The sequence below is a fragment of the Bufo bufo genome, chromosome 6, assembly GCF_905171765.1.
Source record: "Bufo bufo chromosome 6, aBufBuf1.1, whole genome shotgun sequence".
Lineage (NCBI taxonomy): Eukaryota > Metazoa > Chordata > Amphibia > Anura > Bufonidae > Bufo > Bufo bufo.
In genome coordinates this window covers 298,929,105-298,940,952 of record NC_053394.1, presented here as the reverse complement: position 1 = coordinate 298,940,952, position 11,848 = coordinate 298,929,105, and the positions used below count along the sequence as shown (strand labels likewise).

Genomic DNA, 11,848 nt, shown 5'->3' with positions numbered 1-11,848 from the left:
GCTCAGGCCTCATGCACACGGCCGTTGTTTGGGTCCGCATCCGAGCCGCCATTTTGGCGGCTCGGATGCGGACCCATTCACTGTGTGTTGTGGTGGAGGGCGTGTTTGCATGCTAGGGTGTGGGAAAGGCGGGATCCAGGGGGCCCAAGTAAATTCTTGCCCAGGGTCCAATCAATATTAAAGACGGCCCTGCTTAAAGCAACCCTTTTTATACTCTCTGGGACCCCCCTCTTTGCCTAGAACAAGGGGCTCTAAATCCCCATTCTTATTCTTTTTTTTTTTCTTATTACAGCATTCTCGTATATTTGACTCCAGTATAATTACATTTGGCCCACATTTACTAATGTGCCTAGTCCGGCGACTGTGTGGTTTCAAAGGAAAGGGTTGTGACCTAAGATACGCCATTTTGCACCAAAATTGCACCACCATTCTGGAGTAAAATTTTGCCTTAAAGTAAGCCAACCAATATTTGGTACAGCGTAAGATAAAATTGACTCAGTACCAAGTTTATCATCTATCCTGAGCCCCACTGATAAATGTGCTGGAGGTCTAGACAGCCTGTCCAAGTTTACACCATTTCTACAGGCTTAGTAAATCTGCCCCAATGTGTTTAATCCTTATGGTCAGGTTGTTACTATATTAATTATTGAAATGACCACTAGATGGCATCAGGCTACCTTCTCATAACCTGTAATCATCAGTACATGGTGAAGTATACAGCGGGCCCCCAGCTCTACAAAATTGATAGTGTATCATTAGAATAGGCCATCAATAAAAAATTGGTGGGGTTCAACGCTCAGCAACCACACAAATTAACTGATTGAAGGCAAGTGATGCAGCAGTGCCTCCTATTACAGCTCAGATCAGCTGAATGAATAGGACAGAGTAGCAATACTAGGCACAGTCGCTACTAAATGTATGGAGCTTATATTAATGCCCTATCCTAATAAAAGGTCATCAGATTTGTAGAGCTGGAAAACCCCTTTAAGAAAATAGTTACATGTTGAATGGGGATAGGAGAAGTATTAACCCAGCACGGCCACTACACTTTGAATGGAAATGTGCTTCTAGCTCTGTTTTCAGTGGTAGTTCCAGCACCTTTGACTGCAGGGAGCAGCTGATTGGGGGTTCGACACCCAGAACACCCCATTAATCAAATATGAATTACCTATCCTAGGTCATCAATAACAGGAGCCCACCAATCCCCTTTAGAGCTAGGGCTATGGAACGGTGCACCTACCCATTAATAATGCAGGAATTAAATATGTAAGGAGATTTCTAACTTGTTGGAATATTAATCATATGGAGTTAGATTATCCCACTTTTTGAGACTATCTTTCAAGAAGTACAGCATGACATGATTTATTCATCTTAGAACTAACATTTATTAGCAAGAATAAATTACAAGCAGTATATATGCACAATAAAACTGTAAACTGTGAAAAATATGATTACATCTTTATACTCAGTATAAACAATATGTATGACTCACAAGACTTTTTTTTAGAAGGGTGAGGTATTGCAATTAGTAAGTTACTATGGAGAAATATAAAATTAATCAAATCTTCCCATCCAGTCCCATGTATTCAGTTCTCATTGTCCACACTGAGTCTCCAGATTCAGCTTTGCTATAAGAGCACCACTAGGTGGACAATTATCCACACACAATGTAATGTTTTAGGGGTATATGTTCCCCTAATTTTTCATGGCTTGAGAGTAGGCCATTGGAACTGGTGTTGCCCACAGGACATTTGTCCAAATAAACGTGGCGCCAAGTCTAGTCATTCTAGATATGTTCTTCATTCAGAACTGTTTGTTCTTTTGAAATTGTTTTACCAAATTGGTGAGTACCTCCAGTCCCTCCACAAGTCCATCTCCAGTGGCGGCACAACAGCCCTGGACATGCCACTGGTGTCCTTTAATTTTCATCAGTCCCAATGTGTCTGCCAGGTCCATGGGGTTCCTGGCACCTGGTAAGTCTTGCTTGTTAGCCATTACCACGAAGGGGACTCTTCTCATTTCATCGTTTTCCAGGATGGCGTCGAGCTCTGCCCTTGCCTCCTCAAATCTCTCTGGGTCGGCACTGTCCACCACAAAAACAAGCCCATCTGTATTCATAAAGTAATGCTTCCACAGGACTCTGATCTTGTCCTGACCTCCCACATCCCAGACGGTGAAGGTGACATTAGGGATGGGTTCCACGGTTTCTACATTGAATCCGATAGTAGGAATTGTACAGACCGTCTCATTGAGCTTTAGTTTATAAAGTAAAGTTGTCTTTCCAGCTGCATCAAGACCCAATAGCAGGATCCGAGCCTTGGTTCCAGAGAAGTTCATTAGGGTTTGGTAGAGGCTGCTCAGGAGACCACCCATATCTGCTGCAGTAGATGCTCCTCTCTGTAAGGATCTCGTAGGTCTTGAGTATGTAGCTGTGCATGTTGCATGAAAGCTCTCTTATTATATATACACTGTTCATTTGCTGACCAAACCCATGTTACCTAGCAACCATGGGCGCTCTTGAGGAATTTCCTGGTTGCTCTGTCACTCTTGCTGTGTTGGAACTTTCTCTACAAGCAGTTGTTACATTGTCAGTAGTGAGAGAAGCACAGGAAGTGACCTCACTTCACAGATCACAGTGAATATAATACTGCAGAATAAAGCTTTCTGTACCTTGCTATGGAATATATTGGCACTATATAAATAAAGATTATTATAATTTTTTAAAGATATATAATGTTATATTCTGGTAGAAGTAAAGGACAAATGTTATGATTGTACAAGATGCAGGCAGATATCTTGGGATAAAACATATTCTTCAAATTTTCGCCCTACCGCATTCTGAGAGCGGTAACTCTTTTACTCACTTGCTATATGAGGTCTTGTTTTTTTTTGTGTTTCAGTGAGCATTTTTAATGATATAATTTTCTGTACATACTGTATAACAGCAATTCATTTAAATCCTTGACTTCTTTTTGCAGCAAAAAGAAAAAAAAGTTTCTGACAATTTTTTTTACGTAATTTTCAGAATTAAATTACATCTTCATTTTATTGTATGCCCTGTAACAATAAAGGGGATACCGAATATGTCTATTTATTTCATAGTTCTTTATTAAAGGCAACCTGTCAGCATGAAAATGCAGTGTAATCTGCAGGCGGCATATTATAGAGCAGGAGTAGCTGAGCAGATTGATACATAGTTTTATAGGAAAAAATTCAGTATAACTTGCAGATTCGCGTTCCGGAGGCGGCAGCCCTGCGCAGAGTCACGCATATATGCGTCATCTCGCGCGAGCCGAGATTTCCTGTGAACGCGCGCACACAGGCGCGCGCTCTCACAGGAACGGAAGGTAAGAGAGTGGATCTCCAGCCTGCCAGCGGCGTTCGCTGGCAGGCTGGAGATGTGATTTTTTTTAACCCCTAACAGGTATATTAGACGCTGTTATGATAACAGCGTCTAATATACCTGCTACCTGGTCCTCTGGTGGTCCCCTTTGTTTGGATCGACCACCAGAGGACACAGGTAGCTCAGTAATATGTTGCACCAAGCACCACTACACTACACCCCCCCTGTCACTTATTAACCCCTTATTCACCCTTGATCACCCTTGATCACCCCTGATCACCCCTTATAGACTCCCTGATCACCCCCCTGTCATTGATTACCCCCCTGTCATTGATCACCCCCCTGTAAAGCTCCATTCAGATGTCTGCATGATTTTTACGGATCCACTGATAGATGGATCGGATCCGCAAAACGCATACGGACGTCTGAATGGAGCCTTACAGGGGCGTGATCAATGACTGTGGTGATCACCCCATATAGACTCCCTGATCACCCCCCTGTCATTGATTACGCCCCTGTCATTGATCACCCCCCTGTAAAGCTCCATTCAGATGTCCACATGATTTTTACGGATCCACTGATAGATGGATCGGATCCGCAAAACGCATACGGATGTCTGAATGGAGCCTTACAGGGGCGTGATCAATGACTGTGGTGATCACCCCATATAGACTCCCTGATCACCCCCCTGTCATTGATTACCCCCCTGTCATTGATCACCCCCCTGTAAAGCTCCATTCAGATGTCCGCATGATTTTTACGGATCCACTGATAGATGGATCGGATCCGCAAAACACATACAGGCGTCTCCCTGGAGCCTTCCGGGGGGGTGATCACCCCATATAGACTCCCTGATCACCCCCCTGTCATTGATCACCCCCCCCTGCATTCAGGCTGCATTCAGATGTCCGTATGATTTTTACAGATCCACGGATACATGGATCGGATCCGCAAAACACATACGGACATCTGAATGGAGCCTTATAGGGGGGTGATCAATGACAGGGGGGTGATCACCCCATATAGACTCCCTGATCACCCCCCTGTCATTGATCACCCCCCTGTCATTGATCACCCCCCTGTAAGACTCCATTCAGACATTTTTTTGGCCCAAGTTAGCGGATTATATTTTTTTTCTTACAAAGTCTCATATTCCACTAACTTGTGTCAAAAAATTAAATCTCACATGAACTCACCATACCCCTCACGGAATCCAAATGCGTAAAATTTTTTAGACATTTATATTCCAGACTTCTTCTCACGCTTTAGGGCCCCTAGAATGGCAGGGCAGTATAAATACCCCACATGTGACCCCATTTCGGAAAGAAGACACCCCCAGGTATTCCGTGAGGGGCATATTGAGTCCATGAAAGATTGAAATTTTTGTCCCAAGTTAGCGGAAAGGGAGACTTTGTGAGAAAAAAATAAATAAAATCAATTTCCGCTAACTTGTGCAAAAAAAAAATAATTCTATGAACTCGCCATGCCCCTCTTTGAATACCTTGGGGTGTCTTCTTTCCAAAATGGGGTCACATGTGGGGTATTTATACTGCCCTGGCATTTTAGGGGCCCTAAAGCATGAGAAGAAGTCTGGGATCCAAATGCCTAAAAATGCCCTCATAAAAGGAATGTGGGCCCCTTTGCGCATCTAGGCTGCAAAAAAGTGTCACATCTGGGATCGCCGTACTCAGGAGAAGTTGGGCAATGTGTTTTGGGGTGTCATTTTACATATACCCATGCTGGGTGAGAGAAATATCTTGGCAAAAGACAACTTTTCCCATTTTTTTATACAAAGTTGGCATTTGACCAAGATATTTCTCTCACCCAGCATGGGTATATGTAAAATGACACCCCAAAACACATTCCCCAACTTCTCCTGAATACGGAGATACCAGATGTGTGACACTTTTTTGCAGCCTAGGTGGGCAAAGGGGCCCACATTCCAAAGAGCACCTTTCGGATTTCACTGGCCATTTTTTACAGAATTTGATTTCAAACTCCTTACCACACATTTGGGCCCCTAGAATGCCAGGGCAGTATAACTACCCCACAAGTGACCCCATTTTGGAAAGAAGACACCCCAAGGTTTTCGCTGATGGGCATAGTGAGTTCATGGAAGTTTTTATTTTTTGTCACAAGTTAGTGGAATATGAGACTTTGTAAGAAAAAAAAAATCATCATTTTCCGCTAACTTGTGACAAAAAATAAAAAGTTTTATGAACTCACTATGCCCATCAGCGAATACCTTAGGGTGTCTACTTTCCGAAATGGGGTCATTTGTGGGGTGTTTGTACTGTCTGGCCATTGTAGAACCTCAGGAAACATGAGAGGTGCTCAGAAAGTCAGAGCTGCTTCAAAAAGCGGAAATTCACATTTTTGTACCATAGTTTGTAAACGCTATAACTTTTACCCAAATCATTTTTTTTTTACCCAAATTTTTTTTTTATCAAAGACATGTAGAACAATAAATTTAGAGCAAAATTTATATATGGATGTCGTTTTTTTTTGCCAAATTTTACAACTGAAAGTGAAAAATGTCATTTTTTTGCAAAAAAATTGTTAAATTTCAATTAATAACAAAAAAAGTAAAAATGTCAGCAGCAATGAAATACCACCAAATGAAAGCTCTATTAGTGAGAAGAAAAGGAGGTAAAATTCATTTGGGTGGTAAGTTGCATGACCGAGCAATAAACGGTGAAAGTAGTGTAGGTCAGAAGTGTAAAAAGTGGCCTGGTCATTCAGGGTGTTTAAGCTATGGGGGCTGAGGTGGTTAAATTCCTACTCATTCTGGGCTTTGATGTCCAGGAGGTTGTCCTATTTGTGATGACAGCTACCTCAGTATGCACCATCTTAAAGGGAAGGCTGTCAATCACTGATAGGACTGCCTGCCTGATTTCAAAGCTTAGAACGAGCAGGCATTTAAATGAATAAATTAAAGTTTTGCTGCTCAGGTCCTTCAGCTCTATAAAATGCTGCCAGCAGATTACACTGCATTTCAACGGTGACAGATTCCCTTTAATTTATTCTCTTCTGTCTCTTTTAATTTTATTTTATTTTTGGTTTATATGCCACAGCAGTCATTAGCTCAGGCAGACCATGGAACCTTGATTAGACACAGTACTGTTGCTTAAGGCTACTTTCACACTTGCGTTTTTGCCTGATCCGGCAGGGATCAGCAAAAACGCTTCAGTTTCTGATACAGCTGGCTGCACCCACTGTGAACGGATGCAGTTCTATTATCTTTAAAATAGCACCATAGAAAATGGACCGACACCTATTCACTTTCAATAGTGTTCATGCCGGATGTGTTTTCTATGGTGTCCGGATCCCATGCTGTAAAAAAAACCTCTCCGGTATGGGAACGCAACCAAATGGAACAGAATGCATTTTGGAGTATTCAGTTCTGTTCAATTCAGTTTTGTCTTCTGCCGGATCTCAAAATTGTCAGAAACAAACCATGTATTCTCAATAATTTTACATACAGCAATCATCTCCTCTGTATGGTGACAAACAATCAATGCTGTGATTGTTCTGCCCCATACTGATTCAGTGTTTGCCAGCAGATCATTCCCATTCACACGAAGCGATGTTCTCGTGGCAAATGGTGACTTTTTTTGATGCAAAAAAGATGCAGTCACCCACTGAAGGGACGAATAGGCTTTATTACTCAGCAGACCACCCCCAGCTGTCAACCATCAGTACCCCATGTTCGCGTCTAACTGCTTAGATCCTTCACTTGCCTTTGACCATGGCATCTAGCAGGCTAAATGGCTAGGATCGGAGATAGCACATTAGTAGCAGGGCCCAAGCTTTACATTACAGCTGTCTTCTGATACAGATGGTACGGGCACAACTGCTGTGCCCACTCCATCCTTGCGACATACAAACCTTGTGTGTCAATGTGTTTGTATACTGAAGAAGGTACCAGTCTGGCACTATAACTGCGTAGCATCAATAAATCTGTTGAGTGCATCAGTCTGGCCTCAGTGAACTGTTGCCACCAACACCTTAAAGGGCTTCTGTCACCCCACTAAAGTGATTTTTTTTTTGGGCTAGTTAAATTAGTTATATTGCGATATATGACAATATAATTGTGTTACTTACTTTGATCCAGCAGTTTCTGCAAAAAACGAAGTTTTATAATATGTAAATTCGGTCTCTACCAGCAAGTAGGGCGGTTACTTGCTGGTAGCTGCTGCAGAAATCCGCCCCCTCCTCTTGTTGATTGACAGGGCCAGCCGCGATCTCCTCCTCCGGCCAGCCCTGTCGGCATTTCAAAAATCGCGCGCCTGTGTTCATTCGGCGCAGGCGCTCTGAGATGAGGAGCACTCAGCACTCCCTCAGTGCGCCTGCGCCGATGACATCACCGAAATAGAAGACGTCATCGGCGCAGGCGCACTGAGGGAGTGCTGAGGAGACGAGCCTCCTCATCTCAGAGCGCCTGCGCCGAATGAACACAGGCGCGCGATTTTTGAAATGCCGACAGGGCTGGCCGGAGGAGGAGATCCCGGCTGGCCCTGTCAATCAAAACGACGAGGGGGCGGATTTCTGCAGCAGCTACCAGCAAGTAGCCGCCCTACTTGCTGGTAGAGACCGAATTTACATATTATAAAACTTCGTTTTTTGCAGAAACTGCTGGATCAAAGTAAGTAACACAATTATATTGTCATATATCGCAATATAACTAATTTAACTAGCCCAAAAAAAAAAAAACACTTTAGTGGGGTGACAGAAGCCCTTTAAGTACCTGCTGTTTTACTATTTTCTTTGCATTCTAGTTGTCAATGGAACCCCTTTTACAAGTAGACATTGGTCAATGCAAAGGACCCTTTTAAATTCTGTCACTAAGGAAGTGAGAACTTCTATCCCTTCCACAAGATCTATGATAACAGTGATCTTGCGTATTAATCGGCACTAGGAATGGGGCACCTTTTCTGGGCATTGTCCACAAAGATAGTCTCATCTCCATTTGATAGAAACAAGGACACACTTTTGTGTTCATTTAAACAGCCTAAATACTGTAGTTAAGATTACGTTATGAACTGGTCCCACCGTTTGTAGCCTTAATCCAGCGGTAGGGATCTTAATGACTGTTTTGTTCAGCTTTAACCTGAACATGGTGGTAGTCTTTTCAGCAAAATCTCCACCAAACATCAGGATCCAAACTTTGGTTTTACATGTGTCCTCTACAGTTTGGTAGATGCTTAGGAGCACACCCATAGATGAAATAGATGTTCTTGTAGGCCAGTCAGGTAGATAACTGCTTGCTCTGGTTTACATCATAGTGTAAGCTGATTTTAACCTTTATTGTTATATATTTCATTATTCTTCCAGTGACCAGGCATTCCTGTAAACCTGACAAGAAGTCATAAACTGAATTTAACTACTTGCTCTGCACTACAAACACTTTCCTAAACAAAGTTTATATGTGAGATGTGAGATTACATTTGCCAGACTGGAGCACAATGAAGGAATTTCCTGTTTGCTCAGTCATTCTGTGCCGTGCTGGAAGATTCTGCTAAACCTGTTCTGACCAAGCAACTGGTGATGTCATCAGAAAGGTTGAGGCTAGAAAGACAAAAAATTCTGTTCGATCTGTTTCTGGGAAAGATCTGTGAGAGTTTATTGTCACTTTAAGACCCTGTTCACAATATGTTTTTTCATTCTGTTGAAACGTACAGTTTTTTAAGATTTGAGAAAAGGTATGTCCAAAACAGGATGCAACACGATACCGATCTTGTTGCCATTGACTGTAATTTTTACAAAAAAAAAAAACAGGATGCATTTGGATCCTGTTCTTGAGCAGGAACGTGCATCATTTTTGTGTCCTGTTGCATCCTGTTTTAATGGTAAATTTGTCAAGAAATATAAAAAAATAATTGCCTGTCAACAGGATGCAAAAACATGGCATGATACTAGCCTAATAGATCCCATAAAGGCTTCCAATCTTTAATAATGCACTGATATTCCTTCTCGATATTTCTGTATAACCAGTGAGCTATGATGGCGGCCATATTGGTTGTCACCTAGCTTTTCTGGGAACTAATATAAATAATATTAACTTGTGTATATGTTGAGAGGCAGTTGCTAGAGAAGAAACCCATGTTCTTAGGGCTCATGCACACGACCGTATGTATTTTGCGGTCCGCAAAAAAACGGATCCACAACAAATCTGGATGACATCCGTGTGCATTCCATATTTTACGGAACAGAACAGCTGGTCCTTCATAGAACAGTACTATCCTTGTCCGTAATGCGGACAATAATAGGACATGTTCTATTTTTTTGCGAACGAAAATACAGACATACGGAAACTAAATGCACACGGAGTAAATTCCATTTTATTTTGCGGAGCCATTGACATACAATCCCCCCCAAAAAAACAGAACGGACACGGCAAGAAAATACGTTCGTGTGCATGAGCCCTTAGAGTGTTTCACAAAATCAGCAAGGATCTCCATCCCCTCAACAAGACCCACATTCCACATAGTAAAGTCTTCCCAGCAGCCATCAAGCCCGACATCAGGATCTGTGCTTGGTTTGGTGGAGGCTGCTCAGTAGATCCAATGCTGAAGAATGTTTTCTTCCCTTACGTCCTAACCAGCAGCACAAGTGGGGGTATTTGCCCCTGTGAAGCTGGTCAGGACAGGCGGAATTTTAATGAACAAAAATTTCTGCCTAAGTATCTTAATTAACAATTAGCCAATTAAGCCCCTACCCCATATAACCCGGCCCCAACTGGACGGGGTTGCTTTTTTATTGTCCTGTGGACTCCAGGACAGGCTAGACTCCTTACTGGAGTCTCCCAGCAACTGATGACCCTATACCTATCCCCTCAAAGGAGGGACAAAGTAATAAAAGCCGCACAGTCTCTTATGCCACCCAGACGAGTCTCCATAAGGGTTCTTATGAGGATGTTAGGCCACATGTCAGCATCTGCAGAGGCAGTTCCGTGGGCCTTATGGCACTTACGCCCTCTTCAGGAGGAGGTCTTAGCAGCTTGGACTCGCAAGCCCAAAGACCTAGACAGGATGCACTCCCTGTCGGTAGAAGTCCGTTCTTCGCTCAAGTGGTGGAAGAACCTAAAGGATGGGAGGTCTCTGATCCAACCTCGTTGGATCACCTTGACCACGGACGCTTCTCTGCTGGGCTGGGGGGCCCATCTGGAGGACTATCCAGTACAGGGTACTTGGAATCCCCAGGAGAAAATCCTCTCATCCAACTGGAGAGAGCTGAGAGCGGTCAAACTAGCCCTCCTTCATTTTGCTCCTCTCATCCGCGGTCAGGCGGTGAGAGTCCGAACAGACAACACTACTGTGGTCGCTTACCTAAACAGACAGGGAGGGACGAAGTCCCTAACCCTCCTGAGGGAGGCGGGTTCTATTCTTTCTTGGGCAGAGATCAATCTATCCCACCTGATGGCAGTCCATATCAGAGGGGATCTCAATGTACTGGCAGATCGCCTGAGTCGGGGTCTACCAGTTCCAGGGGAGTGGTCCCTGAACGAGAACATCTTCTCTATGATTGTCCAGCGGTGGAGCACGCCGGAAATCGACCTGATGGCTACCCGATTGAACGCCAAGGTGAGCAGGTTCTGTTCCCTTTACAGGGAGGACAACCCGGTAGCGATAGACGCTCTGTCCATAACATGGAGGTTCAGGCTGGCATACATCTTCCCTCCAATTTCCATGATACCGAGGGTATTGATGAAGATCAAACAAGACCAGACCTCGGTGGTTGCCATCATGCCATTCTGGCCAAAGAGGTCTTGGTTCACCCAGCTCATGAAGATGAGTCAGGGCAATTATTGGAGACTTCCCCTAATACAGGACCTTGTGTATCAGGACACAGGTCCCTGTCTAGATCTGAGGAGACTCAATCTGACGGCCTGGAGATTGACAGGTCCCTTCTAGAAGCTAGAGGGTTATCTGTGGAGGTCCTGAGAACAATCTCTCACTCCAGAGCGGAATCTACAAGCAAGAAGTATTCTAGAATCTACAGAATATTCCTGCAATGGTGCAATAACAGAGAGGTAGTTGCCTCAGACCCTCCTCTCTCCGCTATTCTACAATTCCTACAGGATGGTCTAGACAAGGGTCTAAGCCCATCTACTATCAGAGCTCACATCTCTGCCTTATCGGCATGCCTTGGCAGACCGATGTCTCAGGACCCCCTAATCAAGAGGTTCCTGAAGGGAGCCGAAAGACTTAAACCCAGAGTCCTGAGACCAATCCCACAGTGGGACTTATCGGTGGTTCTAAAAGGGTTATGTGTCCCCCCTTTTGAGCCTTTGAATGAAGTGGACTTGAGGTTCCTATCCCTAAAGATCACATTCTTACTGGCTATCACATCAGCTAAGAGAGTTGGGGAACTTCAGGCTCTGGGGGCTTCTGAGCCCTATTTAAAAATCCTTCAGGACAAGGTCCTGTTAAGGTTTTTACCAACCTTTTTACCAAAGGTTCCTACCTTTTCTAATATTAATCAGACAATATGTCTGCCCACCTT

The 11,848-nt window shown here is 43.6% G+C and overlaps 1 protein-coding gene across 1 annotated transcript; it reads right to left on the bottom strand.

Annotated features, from left to right (window-relative positions):
- Nucleotides 1-1,376: 1,376 nt before the first annotated feature.
- Nucleotides 1,377-2,539, bottom strand: LOC121005147 (ADP-ribosylation factor 1-like). Its single transcript, XM_040437714.1, has one exon. The coding sequence runs from the start codon at nt 2,371-2,373 to the stop codon at nt 1,804-1,806; it is 570 nt and encodes a 189-aa protein (XP_040293648.1). The 5' UTR covers nt 2,374-2,539; the 3' UTR covers nt 1,377-1,803.
- Nucleotides 2,540-11,848: the final 9,309 nt, after the last annotated feature.